The sequence below is a fragment of the Zeus faber genome, assembly GCF_960531495.2.
Source record: "Zeus faber genome assembly, chromosome: 16".
Lineage (NCBI taxonomy): Eukaryota > Metazoa > Chordata > Actinopteri > Zeiformes > Zeidae > Zeus > Zeus faber.
The window spans coordinates 27024624-27046543 of NC_137202.1; the positions used below are offsets into that span (position 1 = coordinate 27024624).

General features: G+C 46.1%; 2 protein-coding genes across 3 annotated transcripts in view; both read right to left on the bottom strand.

Moving 5' to 3' along the window:
* Positions 1 to 3945: 3945 nt before the first annotated feature.
* On the bottom strand, positions 3946 to 6077 carry LOC307242133 (tripartite motif-containing protein 72; the record flags this gene model as incomplete). Its single annotated transcript, XM_080016468.1, has 6 exons — positions 3946 to 4523; positions 4623 to 4756; positions 4839 to 4861; positions 4975 to 5208; positions 5303 to 5398; positions 5502 to 6077. The coding sequence occupies 6 exons, from the start codon at positions 6075 to 6077 to the stop codon at positions 3946 to 3948; spliced, it is 1641 nt and encodes a 546-aa protein (XP_079872594.1).
* A 1081-nt stretch (positions 6078 to 7158) lies between these two features.
* wdr11 (WD repeat domain 11) overlaps positions 7159 to 21920 on the bottom strand; it is an 82040-nt gene continuing 67278 nt past the window's right edge. Inside the window, exons 20-29 of one of the 2 annotated variants that reach the window (XM_080017133.1) lie at positions 21795 to 21903; positions 21326 to 21388; positions 20875 to 20940; positions 19571 to 19766; positions 17349 to 17444; positions 13537 to 13702; positions 11716 to 11813; positions 10700 to 10845; positions 9614 to 9717; positions 7159 to 9227 (exon numbers count right to left, since the gene is read on the bottom strand). In XM_080017133.1, the coding sequence (XP_079873259.1) occupies positions 9025 to 9227; positions 9614 to 9717; positions 10700 to 10845; positions 11716 to 11813; positions 13537 to 13702; positions 17349 to 17444; positions 19571 to 19766; positions 20875 to 20940; positions 21326 to 21388; positions 21795 to 21903 (1247 nt within the window). In that variant the 3' untranslated portion in view covers positions 7159 to 9024. Of the gene's footprint in view, positions 9228 to 9581; positions 9718 to 10699; positions 10846 to 11715; positions 11814 to 13536; positions 13703 to 17348; positions 17445 to 19570; positions 19767 to 20874; positions 20941 to 21325; positions 21389 to 21794; positions 21904 to 21920 lie in introns of those variants that run through there. The other variant, XM_080017132.1, reaches the window with a different exon arrangement.

The window sequence follows — 21920 nt, forward strand, 5'->3', positions numbered from 1 at the left end:
GAGACTCGTGTAATCGCCTCAACACTGGAGAAACTCTAGGGGAGGGTCGTTGACGCCGACATAGGAGACGATGTTCCTCTATTGGCTACCAGGAGGACATTGCTTCCCATCGGCCTCCCGGAGATAAAAGAGCAAGGGGTCAAGCAAAACTTCCACAAGACAAAAGGTGCTGTTCTGTCTTGGACGAGCGGCGACCCACTGCCACCATGAACCTCAAGCAGCTGCTCACTGCTGCTTTGCTCTTCAGCGGCATCGCGGGGCCCGCTCAGGTGTGTTATTCCGTTTGTCCGTTTCATTCATTTGATATCAGGTTGCTGTCATCGAGAGCACGTACCTGATCTAACCTAGAATAGCTACCACAGAATAAATCCAGCTGGCATCCCTTCACTCACTTAGAAGCTTTTGAAACGCTAATTTGACCTATTTTTGTATATCTTATTCAAAATTTCAAGCAACTCATGGTCGTCCTTTCCTAGGGTGATGGCATAGCGAGTGCCCGTAGTGGATTTAATCTTTTTTTTTTTTTTTTTTTCAATCATTAATTAGTCCTGGGGATTAGATAATAAGATGGAACAACTTCTCTGGACTGGAGAACACAATGATAAATTAGATTGTAAGTATCATCTACCAATTATAATCAAATACAGTATAGTGATGGTGAGAGAGTATAGTGGCTTTGAGCTATAACCTTTGTCACAAATGAAAGTGGCCCAAGGATACGATGGAGGAGATGATGATGATGATGATGAAGACATTGACATGGACTAGGTTTTTAAACGGCAAGAACCTGAAGGTTAGTCCTTGACGATCAACAGTAGATAGTCAGTTGCTTTCACAATTAAATGTTGTAGATTGTCATTAATATTCCAAACACTTGCCTGAATAGTATATTTTTCTAATTTCCCTCTGTATTTTCTTATATTCCACGCCAACCCCAACCCTTGCCTTAGCAACGGTGTATGTATGAAGAAGGGAAATGGAAGGCTCAAATGTGGCTGTCCAAAGCCCTTCATGGGCCAAAAAGGGTCAAAAAGGTGATTTAAAAAATAATACCACTATATCAATTAATTTCTACTCCTTTAAAAAAAACCATTGATGAATGACAGTTTGTTTACTGCAGGGATCCTGTTCTTCAAGGAAATATTCTATGATCTTATTGGGTCGTGAGATCCTCAAATGAATGAAACCTTAGTTTACAATACTCATCATACACACTCATCAGGTTCTGCTGTTCTCACCGCCCACGTCACCAACACATGGTTGACTGCGCCCATGTCTGCTTCACCTCACCGCCCAAAAGAAACCAAAGATTAAACAGATGAAAGAGTTTTGTTACAGGGATCGAGACAAGCTCATTATTCTGCTCCAAGTGGATCTCAATGTTAAGCGGCAAATGAAGCCATGTCATTTTATTCCATTATATATTCCATTTATGAGGTGGGTACAATGAACAATGTGTGGCTCCCACGTTATATTACCACGCCACATTCAAATAAATGTTGATTATTATTACTACAGTATCACTATCATTATTAATAATTATAATAATACTAATGGTGATAATAATAATAAGAATAAAAGTAATAGTAGTAATAATAATAATAATAATAATAATAATAAGAGCAATAACAACCTTTATTTGCACAGCACCTTTCATACGTGACGTGAGTGAAAGGGGGTCATCAATTGATACCATGAAGGATCACAATTGCTTCTCAGCAAATCATTCCTTGATTTCATCTGAGATAGTTAAATACAGTGATTGAGATTAACGCCTTTAACTTCTCCAAATAATGCGCTATGATCTTATTTCCTTACCGTAGTTCTCATTTTATTGATTTCTTATATCATGTCAGTCGTATAAGATGCATTGACTACATTATAACAGCGGCGCCTGATCTGATCTTTTAGGACCCAAACTTTGCAAGAGGGGCACTTGCGGCCGGGGGGATTGTGTCCTGACCTCCACTTCACCGTTCTGCGAATGCAAGTGTGATTATCCCCTTCAGACCCTGGACTGCAAAAAGGTAATGAGGAAAATCCTCCATTTGACACTACGTGTTGGAGGGTCTTACCCCGGAAACGTGAGTCAAACTGCCGAGGGCGATCGATGTCTTCGCTGGAATTCCTACTTCATTCTGAAGAGCGGAACCGACTCCTTCGATGCCTACGAAGACCCCCACGACCGGGGTCCTCACACCTTCTGCAGGTTAGTCTCAGCCCGCGTCCGGAATCACCAAAATCAAGTGTCGAGCACGTCTTGAAACCGCAGTGCGCTCAAATAGCATGTGACATCTACCACGTGCTTATTGCCTGTCCCAGAAACCCAGACAGAGAGCGCCAACCTTGGTGTTTCATTCGGAAAAGTCGCAGATTGCTGTGGGAGTACTGTGATGTGAAGAAGTGTCCCACAGATCAGCCACAGTCACGCCCCTAAAAGCGATGCACCCAAAGGCAATTTGGGCGCCACATGGTTGGCACCAATTCCAATATCAAGGTTCCAATGTCTTTCAATTGGCACTCTACGTATATCTTTATATATCAGTATTTACATATTTCATATTTAGATGAACCGATAAGTTTTAACAACATGGAATGATAAATGTTGCTGCAAAGATCATTTTATAATGACCGTAGCCAGCAATTTGACCGGTCTAGCGCAGTCTCACGCTGTTTTTGCCACTGTCCACCGTGTTGCCCCCCCTTCCCTTCCCCAAACCAGGGAGACTCCAGGGGCCCACTGACATGTGAGAACAAGGGCACGCATGTCCTCCATGGTCTGGTGAGCTGGGGGGACAGCTGTGCAAAGAGGAACAAACCGGGGGTCTACACGCGCGTCATTCACTTCCTGGACTGATCAGGTCAAAGAAAGGAACCAGCGAGAGCTCGGCGTCCGTCTGTCTGATGGAATGGAATACATGTGGTTAGCGATAATTAAAGCAGCTGAATAACTACTTTTGTACTATGTTTGAAATGTTAATGTAGGAGCCATGAATGGATTTATTGTGAATTTAGAATGAATTCTAAATGGATAATGTTGTAATGGTTTGTATTTTTGTTTCTTCATTTGTTATTGCACAATCACAATGATTGATATAGTCAGGTCACATGGATACGGGCGGGGACACTTGTGTAATTTATATCACCTGTTTCACCTGCATGACAGAGGTAGAGTGGAGTGGGTCGCAGTATTTTCTGTTGGCTGCTGAATTTGTGCAGGATTATTTGAATATTTGAGTATACTGTATGTTCTGCATGTTATACCAAGTTGATTTCTTTAATTATTCAAAAATATAAAACATATTTTCTCTGCAAATCTTTTTTGGTAGCGCGTCAGACAGTCGGTAAACAAGGCCCTACCTCAGCCTCCCAGCGACCTTTTACTGTCCCCAGTAGTCGCTACAGCCAAGTCCCCGAGGCTACTTTTGAAATGTATTATGCCACAGAAATGATCTTGCTCAAAATGTTATGTGGGAGCATGTAGAACAGCCCCCTTTTAAATTTTTCCATTTTATTTTTTTTTTTCCTATCATCACTTTCACAGGAATATTCTGTAACATCTATTGTCGAGACGGAATAGTGTCCTGAGATGTTTACGATGAAGGAATTTGAAACAGAGTTATTGTTTGTGGGTAACTAAATACAGGTGTGCATAGAAATAACATAGAAATAACATATCTATGTATGCGGTATATGGTGCGGGTTTACCCAATACTGTCTCCTGGGATGCGGGGTGTGGTCAGGGGTTAACGGTGGAGAAGTTACACTATTATATTCTTGGCCCATATTATAGTTTTTGACATTACAAACAATCCTGAAAAAGGAGTCAGAGATCATGGGATTTTACTGAGGACTGGGGATCAATGGAAAAACACAAGAAAATAGATTGCAATCCATCTATGCTCACAAACGGAAGGATTGCATTATTGGTCGGAGAGGGCAGCATCATTCTTTGCCTCCACCTGTCTTCATATTCCAGTCGCAGTCATCCCTCAGGCAAAACAGGGCGAGAGGCTGCTTGTTGACACCGTCCACATCGATGCAGGGGTTCAGCATGGGGTAGAGAGGCTCCATGCGCGGCACGAGGAAGCGATGAAGCAGCGTCACAGTGTCGGCGTCGTAGAATGACAGCTCCGCCCTCTGGAGGTCTGCCAGAACGCCCAGCTTTCTGACCCGCTTTCCCTGCACAGATAACTGCTCCTCCCGGTTATCATGGCACGCCAGGTACTGCCCATCTCCATGGTAGATGCACCAGGAGGTCTCGTCGCCCTTCCCTCCGTTTTTATGGATGGACCCAGTGGTCGCGCCGATCAGCCAATAGGGTTTTTCCCGAACAAGGACTTCCCAGTAATGCTGACCAGTAGTAAAGCCCTCCTGAGCCAGGACGCTGTATTGAGAGTCGTACGGCCGAGCGCTTACGGCCTCGTCGGGAGGCTGCCTGCGCCAGCACACCTGTTTCCTGTCCGGGGATACCTCCAGTTTGGGATGAGCAGTCTCCGAGTCCAATGAGGGGGAACACAGATCTGCAAAAAAACAAAAACATTCCACATTCATTCCACAGCCACACAGGTCCAGTTATTTTTTTTTAACATTATTCAAGTATTTGATTCTGTATAACTGACATGACCACATCCGCGGGAAGTGTTGGGACAGCGCCACAGAGAGGTCATCCACCAGCCTCTCCGCTGCCCTCATCCTCTCGGGATCACACAGGTCTTTGTCCACTTCCTGGATAGGTTGAATATCCAGAGGTTTGCTGCAGTGAAAAAGAAACATCTGAGAAACTCTGGCAGATCTACGTGTAGACGAAGCAGAAGGACAAAACTGAATGCACTCACCATAGGCCCTGTACTGTGATTTGCTGTGAACGATGAAACAGTGAATGAAGATTTGCACATTAGGATCTTGGCCACTGTGGCCCAAACCCCCCCCCCGCCCCCTTTCCAACCATGTGGAACCGCAGCACTGACCCACCTGTAGGAATTTAAGGTCACTCGGTTCTTGAAGGAGCAGTTTGCTTTGGGATCTCAGGCGGTCTGCCTCTTTGATGTGGGCCTCCATAACGTTCCTCTGGGTCTCCAGCCGCTCCGTCATGCACGTCTCCTCCGCGTCAATCATCTGCAACATCAGACGCTCGTCGCCGTCCAGCACTGTGCGGATCCTGCTGTACTTGTCCGAGATCCTCTCCCTAAAATCTGCGGCGCACTTCTGAAAAAGAGGTCTCACGCGTGAGGTGGATCTGTCCGTGTGTGGAAGGTGATACAACATGCATGCAAAGGAATTTCCAGAGGCTTTCGCGTACCACCGCCTGCATGTACAGCGCCTCCAGGTCCTCTATGGCGTGCTCTGCACTGCTTTTGCTCTCCAGCAGTTGACTCATAGTAGCCTCTAACTTATTCTGAGGATTAGAGATGTAGAAATGAATCCAACCATTGGTAAGGTAACCAGTGAACCATCTCAAGCCTCGCTGTCGGGCCTTGAGTGGTGACCGCCGAGATTACCTTGAGATCTGAGCAGGCTTCGCGGAGCTGGGCAGCCCGGTGGTTTTTGTGCAACCCGACCACGGCGCACAGGCAGCACACGGGGACTTCGTCCTCCACACAGAAGAGCTTTAACTCTTCACGGTGCTCCCTGCACTTCAGAGACATTGGGTCCCCCGTCACCTCCACCACGGTGTGCTCCCTCAGCGCTGCCCGTCCCTGGTGTAGCAGAGCGTGGGCCTGGCACAGCGAGGCGTCGCACGTGAGGCAAGTCATCACGGCAACGGACGCCGCCTCGATGCAGTGGTCACAGCGGATAGCTGGAGGCGGGGCCACCGCGCCGCTCCGAGCTCCGCTCTGTTCGAGCTCGAAGGCCTTCACCTCAGTCTGAAGGCCCACGTTCACCTCCAGGGCGGGGGCGGAAGGGAGGAAGATCTGACACTCGGGACAGAAGAAAGGACCGTCCCGGGAAACATCGGCGTCCCACACGATGCGGATGCACGCGAGGCAGAAGTTGTGTCCACACGGGAGCGTCACCGGGTCGGTGAAGAGGTCCTGGCAGATGGGACGTTTCAAGGGATTCTCTGTGGTCCACATACTGTAGCTATGCTTGTGTCTGCGTCTCTGGCTGCTTTGTGCCTCTTGTGGCCCGTCTGCTCATGAATGTTTCACATCTCTTTTACAATGCACTGCTCTGCTCACGTGCGTGAGTGTCGCATTACTAAAGCTGGGTCAAGGATTTCATTTCAGCACCGATAATGACAATATCATAATTTAATAAAAAATAAAAAAAGATGCGGTTGTTGGCTTGTAGAGAGCAACACATCAGAACAGCACTTATATTTGTTTGGTTGCTAATCTAATTTAAATTTTAATATTAAAACTGAAATACTTATTTAGTGGTGATTTTGAACAAAGAACATAAGCTGCCCTGACCGTTCAGGGACAAGAGACGGGGGAGTGTGGTTGTCTTCACAAGCATATTGTGATGTTGAAGGTGACGTTGACTGAATTAGTTGAATACATTTTTAATCTACTTTTGTCTTCATTCAAATTGCAGCAGCTGCTGTGGAACCACATAGCTCACTACTGCTGTAACGTTAAAGTGCGGAGCCTGGCAAACCCGGCTAAATCAGGGTACCTTCCGACAACAGATAACTGGCATTAAAAGCGTCCCCGGCGACCCAGGACACGTGAGAGCGCACCCAAGACACATTTAGGTTCTGAATGCCACTCATTTAATAAGTCAAAAGTGTCCACGACGTAAATGACGCAGTGTCATGTAATGTAATTCTCAGGCCTCATTTGGAGGTGGTCAGCGACGCAAGAGAACACATTAGTTTACTAGTCTGAACGCATATTTGTCCTTGGGCACAATGAAGGGGATCGATTACACCCTCGTATGAAACCTTTTGTTTTGTTCAAAGCAAAATAATTGTGGCTCAATAACCTGCTCATATATCAATCCAGAAAGGTTTCCCCACACGTGCAAAGGCATACAATTCCCAAAAAATGATCTGTTGTCCGCACCAGATATTAATTTGTAGTCTGGACATGTCACCACGAAATATATCTGTGGGCCTCGACTCAATTATTTCGTCAAATGAGGGAGGACGACGACTCAAATATGGATTTCTCGCACCTTGTGGTTAGACCCTGAAACATGAATCCCAACGTGTGTGTTTTAGGTATTTTTATTTTATTGCTATCCATATATACATATATGTTCCCCAAATAATATTCATTAAGCTCTGAGCATAAGGGTCACTCTGTAGACAATGAAAACATAAAAAAAGGCATATCTTTTTTGGGGTACAACAATGATGAATCACGTTTTCACAAGTACATACCGTAAAAATAATATTTCTTCTCTCTCTCCACCAAATTCACTGAACTACTAAGCAAAGCAGCAAATGTTAAGGGGGACTACACTACATATTGCTCGAGCCAAACTGGACGATACGATTGGGGTTGCATAAAACAGCATTAGGTGTGCTTCAGTAGATCCACTCCAGCCCAGGCGTCAATCAGCTTCCCTGTCAAGAGACGTGTGCCGTGTCGTCTCTCCATTAAAGGATATTTTCTCCATTTTTCAAGGCTTACCAAAATGTTTGTTCCAGTCGTTTACAACTGTTCATGGCACAACATCGATGAACTCTTTACTTCTGCTCTGACCTGCTCACTGTGCTTGAATGGGGCGAACATTTGAGGCAAAAAAATGTAAACGCTAAATCTCTTCATTGAGTTTTTCACCGATTTTTTTATTGAGTATTTAATTATTTTAATATTGATTTTGCGTTTCCGCAAATTATCTCTTTTGGCTATATCGGTGCTATATAAGTAAAAGACTAGAAAAGGAAGTTGTGCCGCTTCCTACTGACAACCGATTGTGGCCAACGCTTTGGATGTACTGCGGCAACTACAAGAATAAGTATTAAATTGACTTACATTACTATTATTCAGTACAAAATACACTAAAAACGTGACGAAACTGGGTTTCCCGTTTTTTTATTTTCGCCTTAAACGTTTGCTGCATTGGACACGGAAGCGCAGTGAGAATGCAGCAGAGCAGCTTCTCCATCGTAAAATTGTTGTGAAGATGTCCAGAGAGAAAAGGAACCGGGATGATTGTGTTTCAAATACCAAAACCTGAAAAACAGGGTCCCATTGCCAGCATTCAGTGTCTGGGAAACTTTTAACACCTCACAACACAGACCACTGTGCATAAAATGGCTCCTCCGTTGACAGGTGTGAGATCCGAACTGAACCACCCACCACCCAAACCATGCAAAGAAGGGCGGGGTCAGAGATTCTGATCGGAAGGATTCGTTGAATGACGATGCAACGTGAATAATTGAGCGGTCAAACAAAATGAGTGACGGCACATCTTGCAGTCATTTCCTTCCTTCGTGAGACACGTTAAGCAACTGATCCACAAGACGCAACGCAAACACAGTGCAATTCACAACTTAAAATCAGAAATCATTCTTATTTCACGAGCATCATGATACGGTTACAGAAATAAAAGAGAGCAATGGGACCAGAGGAGGCTCGTCCAGTAACGTCAGTACTGGTCTGCCACACTGGTCTGGCTCCATGGAACGCTTCGCCACTCAACGAGTATCATTCAAATGCTCTACCAAAATATTTGGTCAATTTAAAAAGTGCAAAATATCAAAGTCTGTTTCGGAATAAAGGAATATCTATAGGGCGAGCAAATGTACATTAAATGATTTAGTTTGCAATACCGGCACAAAACAAAACTCAACGGAGACCATTCAATATATCAAAAGACGACCGACGAACATTTCTATGTAAATCACCATGATTATCAACGTTACAGTGGGAAAGGACACACACACACACACACACACACACACACACACACACACACACACACACACACACACACACACACACACACACACACACCTCTTATTAAACGTCAAGTGATGTGCAGACACAGGGAGACTCCAGTGACGGACTGAAATACCCTGCGTCCCAAATATTTCCATCTGCGTTGCGCTTCCGATGCTGGCAAAAGTTACTCCGCGCTCTCGGGGCCCAGCTCCGTCCCTTCGCCATCGAGCACCACCTCCGGCTCGGCCTCCTCGCCCTGGAACAGCTCCTCCATCAGCTGCTCCCCGGCGCCGCCGGCCCGCGAGGCCCAGAGCGCGGCCCCCTCCCGCAGGCCCAGCGTGCGCAGGAGCCGCGCGTAGTCCACGAAGGCAGCGCCGATGAGCTTATGTGCACGGGAACGCGGTCAGGGAGAAAGAACGCAGGAGTTTTGGAGATGTTCTGAACACAACCTGGTGCATTGGCAAATTAGAAGAAGAAGAAGCATTTACGCTAAGTCAGTTAACGAGCCACGAGTTTGGTCACCTCCTTGAAATTCTTCTTCTGGTTGATTCCATGAAGTTGGGCTGTTTTAGCCCTGTGCTCAGGACTGGGAGTCCTTCCAAGAACGTGTCAAGACCAGTCGCTATCTTGACAATACCAGTTACTTTATCTTTTTTTATAATAGGAACTTTCCTTTTTAATAGCGGAAATAGAATAAAATAATATTGATTTATCTAATAAATTATCTATTTTATCCCTTTACCTTACACATGTTACCTTTTCAGTTTAACCACTCGCGAAAATATTAAAAAGGATATTGGAGGAGTCGTTGGCCTCCATCACCCCGCACTTCAAGCATGCTTCGATGAAGAGCGCGGCGCGATCAAAGTACCGCATGCTATGGAGAGAGAGAGAGAGAGAGAGAGAGAGAGGGAGGGGGGGGGGGGGAGAGCAGAGCTGTCAGAAAGCGGCAGCAGCCTCGCCGTAATGTCTGCGGTTGTGGAACGCACATCGGCGCAGATCGATATTGGGGGGGGGGGGGGGGGGCTTCTGCTGTTGTACACGGGGACCCCGGGTGGAAGGAAGTCAATTACAGGCAGACAGACGGTGCAAGCGGGGCATATGCCGTTGCACCCCCTCACTCATTTCTTTTTGAGATTTCGGGAGGTGATTTTCTTCTGGAACAGTTGTGCAGTCGTCAGGGAGGAGGAGGGAGGAGGGAGGAGGAGGAGGAGGAGGAGGAGGAGGAGGGAGGGTGTTGTGTGAGAAAACTCAGGAATAGCAATTCAATGTTGCAAGAGGCCCATGTACTGTAGGGGTGAGCTATGCGCCCTCCCCCCATGCGCTACCCCCAGACACCCCCCCAGACAGCGGGTGGAGGGCGTGGACGCCCATGGAGACACCCGCCGCCGTGTCTTCCCAGAATCCAAAAGGTCATTGCGGCTGGTGCGGCGGGAACTCTTCCCCGCCGCCAAACACTTCCTCCAGCATTTAGAGGCGGAGACATTTTCCAAAACAGCTCGTCGCAATTTGTCTAAGAGCATGTAAATCGATGGGAACGCAACAATCAAAATCCACTGGATTTTGATTGTGCGTGCGGCACTCATCAACTCTCCTCCAGTAAAATTAGTGCCATTGTGTGATCCTCCCCGCAATGCACTTTGCATGAAGGAGAGATGAGTACTTCTAAAAGGTGCATTTCCAGGCTGATGCGCCTGCGACATAGAAGATAATGTTGTGCATCACGTTGTGCATCGTTTTACACACGACTGTTACCAGATGGCGTTTCGTCTTTCATAGAAGGAATACGTGAATGTACAATAGAAAAAGGTGCGAGAGAGAGAGAGACAGAGCGAGAGAGAGAGAGGGTGAGGTCACACCTGTGGAGCATCTCGCCCACTTTGTGGAAACAGCCCAGGGAAAGCAGCACCAGGATGGCCTTGGACTTCTGGTTGACCTGGGAGGAGCACAGGTGCTCCGCCCAGCGCTTCAGCACGTCCGAGCTCTCCGCCGGGTTCAGGCGTACCTACAGCACACACACACACACACACACACACACACACACACACACACACACACACACACACACACACACACACACACACACACACACACACACACACACACACACACTTCTTATTAAAGGGTTCAAGGAGGTTCAGGAAATTTAAGGTGTTTGAAGCACTTTTTTAAGCACTATTTTTTCATTTTCAAGGAAATTTTCAACAAATACAATTCAATGTGATTGTTAATATAATATAATCTTAATCTCACTGTCTATTATTTATATTGTTGTCTTCTTTTATTATTAAGTGTCTATTTCCAACCATGCTGGATTCATTTTTTAAATTTCCCTGGCATACGAGATTCTGGAAATGATCTTTTATTACGTTACAATTTTAAGAACAAAACCAGGTGGAAAATCACAGGTTTTCGATGACTGCATTTTTTAAAGTACTGTTTAAGCACTTCAGCACAAAATGGGCTATTTTCATTCTATTCAAGTACTTACATTTCTGAGAACAAAAGTCAAGCACCTTCAAGGACCCAGTAAGAACCCTGTATCGATAAGAACCTGATTACCGAGCCGTATGGAAATTAAGAGTCGTTTGTCCCTGCGAACACTAGAGGGAGCCACAAGTGTAAAAATATCACAAGTGTAAAAATATCTTTCCCATCATGGTTGAAGGATCTAGATATAGATATATATTTATATATATACACACATATATATATATATATATATATATATATATATATATATATATATATCTAACCCTAACCCTAACCCTCTGATGCGCAGAGACAGGCATTCAACACACAGACGGGCACACCCCTGAGGTCGGAAACCTTCCACGGTGTCTGACTGATGGGCAGCGTGTCGGTGATGTGTTACCTTGGCCAGCCAGGCGGCGCGGTTCCACTCCCCGTAGGTCTGCAGGTAGCGGCAGGCGTCCGCTGCCTTGTCGATCAGGCACAGCAGCTGCACACCCTCTGCCGGGGCCGGGGGGAGGGAGAGCTCGTGTGAGGCGCGAGGGCTGAGGTGCCGATAAGAACCCTGCTGGACACGCAACTCCGCCGCGGCCGGCGGAACGATCACGCCGTTGATGTTCGCGGCGCGAGCGCAACTTGATAAAATTCCAGATTTATTCATTCATATTCACACATATATTATTATGTGATTAAAAACAATTTGTTTTGGAGCCATTTGGTGTTTCTATGGGGTGCTCCCCCTGCCCTGGATGCATCCATTCCACTTAACATCATATGTTTCTGGACAAATAACTGATTGTAGCAGCTCGAGTTCAGTCGGCGTAAAATAGACGCACGGCTAATTAATTCATCCATTTCTTTACACTCATTCTGCCGTTTTGCCGCTGAGTGACTACACCCTTCTGTCAGGTCCATGGATTGAGTCAGATATCTAAATAGAAAAAAGCCTCCACCTCAAAACTAAAGTTTGAGTGCTTGCTAACGCTCACCTTGGCTCTCCTTGATTACAATGACCAAGTTAGCCGAAAAGGAGTTGGCGAGAGCTGGCATCACGGGTTGCTATGGCATCGCAAGCGCCCGACGGTCGACCGCTAGCCATACACCCCAGATTTTCTTTCAAAGGAATTCTGATGACGATTGACGAGGCTGGACACGTTGTACGGTGGTGCTCTACCAAAGCTCTCACGGTGGCGCGTGGCACGGTGGCGCAGTGCATTGCACTGCTGCCTCACAGCAAGAAGGTCCTGGGTTCGATTCCCGCCTGGGGCGCTGTTGGCACCGTGCTCCGGCGGGTTATCTCCCAAACAGGAGCCTTTCTGTGTGGAGTTTGCATGTTCTCCCCGTGTTCACATGGGGTTTCCTCCACCTCACGTCAGTAAGGACCCCACCAAAAACATGCACCCATCATCGTCTGACCAGCGATGGACACTTATCACCTGGTCCCCGGGTGCGTCCACGTATGCTGCCCACTGCTCCTGGCTGTGCCCCCGGAGGAAGGACAAGCCAGGATGGGTCAAAAGCAGAGGAGCCATTTCACCGGCCACCATCAAGCATGTGCATGTGTGTGTGTGTGCAAGCATGTGTTGTGGAGTGTCGTGTGACAATTAAAGACTGTTTCTTTCTTTCTTTCTTCACCGTACGCTGTGTTTGAGAGTGGGCTGGCCACCTCAGCCGCGAGGAGGTCGCTGAGCTCCTTTTTACACTTCACTCTTTACACTACACCTGAGAACGGAATTTGGATAAAAAAATAAAATAAAATAAAGAATCAAATGAAAGAGGCATATCAGTTTCCTGGCCCCGTCGGCTTGGAACGGGCTCCAAAAAACCCTGAAACATCAGGAGTTTGTCTCTCTGAACACGTTTAGAGAGAGGGTTGAAAGAAAGCGGAGGTTTGTCATCGTTTTACCTCCTAAACTGACACTTCTCTCAAGATGTAAATGTTGTTTTAAGTGTTGTGTTTTTAGTAACATTGTCGGATTCTTTCTCGGCCTCGATTCTGAGTCTCAACGAGACTTAAATTAAAGGTTAAATTAAAGACAATGAAAATAAAAAACTGAGTAAAATATTGAAATAAGGGAATACGCGTGGGAATATTCTAATTCTAGAGGCGATTCAATACACGATACTCTCAGCAATAGAACCGGTCATTAATGTACCAATTCCTTTTTCTCTCCATCATTAACGTCACACCTCCAGCATGATGGCCGTGTCCCCGTGTCTCTACCTGCCAGCTTTCCGTTGGCGATCATGTTGGTGGCGACCAGCTTGATGGTGGACTGGGAGGGTCCGGACGAGGTGATGGTGGTGACCAAGCAGGCCTTCAGCGAATCACAGTAGTAGCTGGGGTTGTCAGCGCTGGTCTCCAGCAGCAGCTGCACCGCCCGGTCCGTCTGCGGGCGAGGTAACGGGAGAGAGAGAGAGAGAGAGAGAGAGAGAGAGAGGGTGAAGAAAAGCAAAAATGGCAAGGGAGTTTAAAAGGGAGAGGCCAGAGGCTGGTGGCTGTGAGCGCAACATGTCACCACATGACTCGCGGTGTAAATAAATGACGGCAAAGAAACTCTCACAATATGGAAGTCTGAAAATATCAGAGGGAGTGTGATTTGAAAAATGAATGGATAGTCTAGATCGATACTTAAATGAAAATTGCAGCGTCCCAGCAGCTCACGTCCTAACAATAGGCAGTAATACTAACAACCATAGAATCAAATTTGGAAATCTAAAAATCTTAAAGAAAGTGGCAATATATGCCGAAAAAAAGTTCAGTATACAATAAAAAATAAATTATAATAAATATACAACAAACAATATAACAATAAAAATATAATAATATGGCAGGATAATGGAAAAATAAACCTGAAAAATTAAAGCAGTATAAACCTGAAGTGTTTAAGCAGTAAAAAAATAATGAAGAATAAACCTAAAAAGTTACAGTCAAAGTTAAAAGTAATCGTACACCTCTGTATGAACAAATACACACTTCTGGTTGCGGTTTCTTTTTGTTTTTTGATTTTAACCACCATACACGAATGTCTAATTTAAATAACTGTACAGTTTGACGTGATGGACCCCTTAACACAGGATTTTTAAATGAGCAAGAAGATCATTGTGATATCGTAATAATAATAATAACTTTATTTATATACCACCTTTCAAAAACAAGGTACAAAGTGCTTTACAATGAAACCAATATTAAAAGGAATTTAAATCCAAAAAAGTAAGACATAAAGCAAGATAAAGTAGTTTAAATAGTACAACAAAAACCAACAGTCACAGTAAGAAAAAGCCATACGATAAAAGTGAGTCTTAAGAAGAGATTTAAAAGAGGAAGAGTTTGCTGGCCTGAGACCACCAGGCAGGAGCTGCACCACTGAGGGCCCCGAACGGCAAAAGCCCCGGTCACCTTTAGTGACAAGTTGAGATTTTGGAACAATGAGTCGGGCCCCGTTGGAGGATCTCCAGCAGCGATAGCGGATCGCAAACAGTAGAGCGGTGATCAATTCTTCCATGATCGCCCACCCCCAGGCCAATTCCCCGGGGGTTACGGAGTGAGAGAGTCGGCCGGCCAATCAGGCGCCGGGGATCTGAAGTGACGTCGGCTTTCCCCACTCTGTCGCTAACGGCTCCCTCCAAACTCACAGGACCCTCTGATTGCAGCGATCAGGAGTGGAGAGATGGCATCGAGATTGGTCGGGGAAAGTAATGGCCAAGCTAAAAGGAGGACTGAAGAACGGAAACACATAAAGGAACACGGAGAGGAGGGAGGAGAACAGGAAGGGAAGAGCGAGCAGCCCACCGCCATCCACCTTTTCTTACTTGTCGCTGTTACACAATCGATGCTCAAGGCACCGTCCACACGAACACGGATTTTTCTGAAAGCGCAGGAGAAAAAATCTCCGTCCACAAGGGAACGCAAACGCGATTTTAAACACCCGCATGAGCACGCCAGGCCAGTAGAGGGTGATAACATGTCAAAACTTGTTGTCGGACACCACAGAAGGCCATGAGGAGCGTTCAACGTATTGAGCTTCTTCACAATATTCAGACACGACACTGTATCAGAGTCCTGCGACCCGCAAAAAAGTGATTTATGGGTCTTTTTTTGTAATAATATAATATAATAATGATTTGATTTAATGTTTTAATCCTCTGACCACTGCAGTGCATCAACTCACCCGGTGCACAACAGGACGTCTCTTAGCTCCCAGGCAAACCATTCACCTACACTGGGCGTGTGCTGGTGTGAACAGCAGAAGCAGATTGTCTACTCTGCGGGTGGATCCTTAGTTGCAGGAAATACTATGGAGGAAGAACAGCAATAGCGAAAACGAAAGACCAGAGATGTCTTTGCTGGACGGACGACGAGGTGGAACTGTAACTGACAGCCCTTTCCCACTGCAACAAAAACCCGATACGGCGTAAAATTACCCCGCAATAGACACAGGTTTTAATCCGCTCTTTTTACCTTTATTTAACCAGGAAGTCCCATTGAGATCAAAAATCTCTTTTACAAGGGAGACCTGTCCAAGGTAGCAGCCATACAAAATAAACGATATAAAACACGTACATGATATACAAAATCTGTTGAAGTTTCAGAAGTTAGCGCATAAATAGACAGGAATATCAGTGCATCATTCCATCATTTCATATCCCATTTAGTATCCTAAATCAAAATCAGAAGTTAATGACTTTTTTCCCGCATGGGGGAACCGTGAAATGTTTTGAGTTCGGGGATGGCTCCGGTGGGAGCAGAGCGGAGAACCCCCACACAGCCCGCCGGGCTCCGAATCCCGCCAGCACCGCCCCGAGCCGGTCTCGGAAGCGGAGCAGCGTGTTCGCTCCCCGCCGCCGAAGGATTGGTGCACGCCTGGCATGGGTACCCCACGCTGCTTCTGCTGTAGTGTTGGCTTTTTCACGAAGCATCCGAATCTTTTGACCGGCTCAGAATACTTTTTTCTCCTCTACTGTTTTGTTCCCCGTCACACCCGAAACATGACACGCCTCAGAAACACGACATGCCAGAAAAAAAGAAGAAGAAAAAAAAAACCAAAACTGCATTTCTCTGAGCAATGGGAAAGGTGTCAATCGCCTTAAATTAGTGGGTGTGGCGGACCAAGGGGCGTGGTTAAGCCGCGGCTGCACACACTGGGTTAACCCACAAATTTTGGTGTAAAAACGGTAGAAAGTAAAACATGAGTATTAGGCGGTCAAAGCGGTGGAAAACATGGATTGAGAGTCAGGAAGAGACGAAAGGAAGACCAACACGAGAAGGATGAAATCACAGATGGTGATGTAGCCTGACAACAACAACATGACCTCTGCTCCGTGTGTCGGCTCTGGAAGGTGAGAGCCGCGTAACAGGCACGTAAACTGTGGAGATGTGCCGCTCAATATTATGAGGATAAGCAAATAAATATAACTTTTAAGTTGTACTTCCTGAATAGCCGTAGTTTTAAAATGAATTATTAATTTCACATGTATGAAGTTGCCCAAAATTATCACTTCAAACAAACTTGATTAAGCCTAAACAAATTATTTAGACCGTACTAGCATACGCAGTCTTGGGTCGGCTGAGGATCCTATGTCCACGGATAGGGTTGTGTTGTGGTACTGACTGGCCGCATGGGTGGGTAGGGGGGAACGGTATTGCACGTCACAGGTGCGGGGCAGGTCTTTAAACTCAGACCCGTGCTGCCCTGTAAGGACGTGACTCCTAAAGTGGGAGAGACTTCACTTTTAATGGAGACACCGCAGACAACACAACGGCGTGGCTCGCAGGCTCCCAGGCTCCTGGTGTGTGTGCAAACGTCAAAGCCCTGACGTCAATGTCTTCAAGAAGCTCCGTTTCACTTTGTCCACACAACGGAAACAGAGTTTTGGGAAAAAAAACTCCACCCTGGATGGCGTTCTCGCGGGGATGGGAGGCCAAAATGCAGAGAAAACGCTACGTTTTCAGCTACAGCTTTAAAAAAAAAAATAATAAAATAAAATGAAAAAAAACAAAAAACAATAATAACAGAGGTGTGGTGGATTACTGACCTGGCCCAGCAGGAGGAGCTGGTCGGCACACTTCTTGGTGTGCTCGTAACTGGAGCGCTTCACCTCCTGCAGGTGGACCCGATCCAACTGGAACTTCTGAGAGAGAGCGAGAGAGAAAGAGAGCAACAGCGAGAGAGAGAGAGAGAGAGAGAGAGAGAGAGAGAGAGCGAGAGAGAGATAAATACAAATAATTATTAGTAATAATGATATAGTAATCATAATACTATCAAAAAAATAAAAGTAAACAAATAAAAGCGTTAAAACCACACAAGAAAAAAGGCCCCAAAGGTGAAAAAAACACCCATTTATATCACCACGCCAATGAATCAACCAAACACCGTGCAAAACAATTCCCTCTACATCAGAGCAAATAATGTCCTTGTACTGTAGCACCACCGCTGCTTGAAATCCTGCACCTCACTCATGAGTTTGTAAAACCTAAAATCAACCCACACCCTGCAACAAACAACGGGGCAACCTCTTGATTTACATCGTTCTGTATTCACACACACACACACACACACACACACACACACACACGCACACGCACACACACACACACACACACACACACACACACACACACACACACACACAGAGAGAGAGAGAGAGAGAGAGAGAGAGAGAGACACGAAGTCATGGACATTTTGAACACATCAAAGTAAACGTTAGGCGTTTCTGGAACTGAATGAACTATGAGGACACTTAGCAATATCGACATTTAAGTCGAAAGAAAATCTTTGTCGGGTGAAATTGTTCATTCAAATATTTTTATTTTATACTTTTATTTGACATTCAAAAAGTTGTCAAAAACAGGACGATTCCGTATTTTAGGGGCAGGCGGCCACCCTATTTTACTCTTAGATTGCTTCATGTGATTACATCGCACCGATGATAGAGGATATATCTTTTAATTCACTTTGAACCGGGCCAAATGGAGTTCTATGCCATGGGATATATGTTTGGCTACGTGGACTCAGTGGCGTCACTGCGTTGGTCCAGGGGACGCGGGCTGCACCGGCTGCCAACACCAGAAGGCGTGACGCCACAGGCAGCGAAACGTGCGTCTTGCCCACCCAATCAAAAGCTCCGGGTGCGATCCGAGCGTAAGGGGACACTTCCTCAGCCGCTACTTGCATGTTTGCTTGTGCCGCGCCTATTTTGCTCGTCTCCAAGAAAATAAATCCACATAAATGTTTTTTTTGGGATGATGAATCCCGCCCCCGAGTCACGGCCGTGGGGAGAAATCCTCCCGGAGACACTGATGGGTTTAGGAACGCCGGCACCGTGCCGCACTCGGACCGGCGCAGGAGGAGATTCTGCCAACCAAACCAGAGTTACTTGGCGTTGCTTGCCAGCATCGTCTTTAACTTCCTGAGCACGGCTCCCGCCTCCTGTGAGAGGGAGCTGATCGTTTACGCCGACAGAATAGAGTTGAAATCCATACAAAGCCATTCAATTGCGCAGGGTTATTTATTTTGGAAAAGTCCTCCGCCACCACTGAAATCAGAGGGCTCGTTCGTCATTTGGCTCTGCTGTTCTGCACATTCAGGCCAAATTAAAAGCTAGCTGTTTCCCCACTGTTGTGTGCCATTAAGCACTGGCTAATGATTGAAACCAACCGCTGTGATGATTGGTTGAAATGAAAACAGAGAGAACAGTGGTTCCCAACCGCTAAAGGCAGCGTCCCTCTAAAGCGCTGCGCTACTTTCCTATCATCCACATGCCAGGAAAGAAGATGACCCCGTATGTGTAAAAGTAAAGCCATTCTCCATCGAAACCCGACCTAAGACACACAAAATTACACCGGGCTCATCGGAGCCGGATTACACACAAACAAATCGCCGGATCGTAAGATTACAAAAAAAAAAAAAAGGTCTGCAGTCCCCTAGGCAACAAACAGGCGGCTGTTGAGTCAATGACAGGTTGAGTTAGTCATCAAGGTTGTGGAGAACAACGCTTGTGATCTTGTTTACCGGGGGCTGGCCTCCGCCTCTCTTGGCGTTTCCAACTATGTCATCAACAAGGCATCGATTCACACCGTGCAGCCGAGACCCTGAGGATTTATTAAGGTTTGTTGTTTGTTTTCCCGTCTGGTCCTGCTGGAGTCAGACTCCTTGTGAGGTAGGAAAAGGCAGGTCACTGAGAGAACGCGCACGCACGCACGCACGCACGCACGCACGCACGCACGCACGCACACACACACACACACACACGCGTACCTGGAAATAGGAGCTTTCGCACAGGGTGTCGTGGCAGATGTCCAGGTAGTTTTGGGGTGCCGCGGGGCGGGCTCCCTCGCTCTGCGGCTGACTCTCCGCGGCGGTGGGGACGCTCAGCTGACGCGCCTGGGCGAACGAGTGGAGGTAATGAGCAGCCACCGTCCAGAACTGAAGGTCCGAGTCGTCTCCAAACAGCCTGTGGCGGTGGTGTGTGCGGGGAGCGTGATGAATAAAACCAAAATTAGGCTTCAGCCTGTGCCTAGCACGCACGCATGCTGCTCTGTCTGTAGCTAATGCTCAATGATCAATGGTCGCATTGCAGCTGTTTGCTAGATAATGACGGCTGGTCTATGAAATCACACACACACACACACACACACACACACACACACACACACACACACACACACACACACACACACACACACACACACACACACACACACACACACACACACACACACACACACACACAATAAAATATAAAGAAAAGCAACCAAAGGCTCAAAGAGTCACAGTGGGAGCACCATCAAAGCTCTGCCAGCATAAGGTTGCTCATCTATGTGAGAGAAACGGCAGCCGTGGAAGTTTCCCTGGAAATTATTAAATAATTCAATGAATCATTTGGGGGGGCGGATGTGTTCTTGTGCGTGGCGCCTGAGGGCAGGAGAGTACTGGATTCTGGGATGCTAGCGTACGTCTGGAGCGATGATGGCAATTGTAATGCAAAACCTCATGCAAGATATATTACGGCAATCAGCGGTAGACACCGTTTACAGTTGTAGAACTTATTTTACATAATTTCTCTGGGGTCACTTTATGAATTGGCAATATTTTTTTGAGGAAGAACTGTTCATATCAGTTTAATGTTTATACATCAAGCCACCAAGCAAAGGTTCTGTTATTTACAGATTTATCAGTCTATGTTCCATTATTTTAACTTCTAAAAATCTTTAAATGTTCTCTGATAAATCTGGATCATATAATTACATATAATAATATGTACATAATGTGTACATAATATATCATTTTTTGAATTTATCAAAGAAGTATGAAAACAGCCTTTTGGGTTAAAAAAAAAAGAAATTTACACACAACATCGATTGTAATTTTGAATTGTTTGGCTGAAACAATACTCAAGGCCGGGCAAAGCTTGCGGAGTCCTTGATGCAAATTTCTGTTTTTTGTTTTGGAAACTTTACACACTGCTCTATATTTATAACCATATTTGTATTTCTATTTATCATACACTCCTGATATTGCTCATATACCAACATCAAAATCGGATTTAACACAGAGCTCACCTTGAAACCAGGAGACAGCGCTGCAGCAGGCTCAGCTCGGGGTCCTGAAGCACGCTCTTCATGTCACTGGGGCGGGGGGCAGACCATCATAAACACAGGAACAGCCAATTAAACCTCTCCCTCACGGTCACGGCTGATCCTAGAGTGGCCTTTCGTTATCCGCCCCGGGATGCTGAAGGCCTGCCTCAGACGCCCTCCCGTCCAGCCACAGAGCACCCCGGGGGTGAGCCCGTACGTGTAAGGAAAACAAAAACAACAAACAACGTGCAGCGGGTGCCAAAACATTGCTTTGTGGTGCATCCGTGGGTCCCCATACAAACAGCAAAACAAACAAAAACACGCACGCCTGCACACTGGCTGTCACCGTCGAAAACGGTGTTAATAAATTAAAAGAAAAACCTCACAGAGAGAATGTAAAGTGGTGTCAAAGGACAACAGGATCATAACTCACTTGGACAAGGAGTTGAGCTGCTCCTGGATCAGGCCTTTGATCTCATTTTTCTCATTATAGTCCCTGCAAAAGATAGAATTAAAAACTTTTCACACTTGAAAAAATAAAATAAAATCCGTCAATGGCAATGAAAGAGATTTTCCTGCTGTGTGTGTGTGTGTGTGTGTGTGTGTGTCTGTGTGTGTGTATTATTACATGATTAGTTTAAGCGTTGAGAGGGACAACAAATAGCCCTCCAAGTCATTCAGTGTGGTCAAGTGTTACTTTTATGATAAATGCGTCATAGATGCGATAGCCGATCCTACATTGTGACCACATAGGTGAAAAGGACAGTATATATGTTTAAAAAAATGTTTTGAAGTGACATCCAGTACTGGCTGGAGGCTCAAAAAATGACCCCAAAAAATACCCCCAGACTATTTCCAGCGGGCCGCGGAGCGAGGACAGAGCGCTCGGAGGTGAGACTTACACCTGGGTGATGTCCATGGTGAACGTTCCCGACCAGGGCTGGAGCAAGAGGAAGGCCTTGAGGGTGAGGGCAGCTCGGGGAAGCAGGAGGTAGGGACACCACACAGGGTCTGGAAAGGGGCAGAAA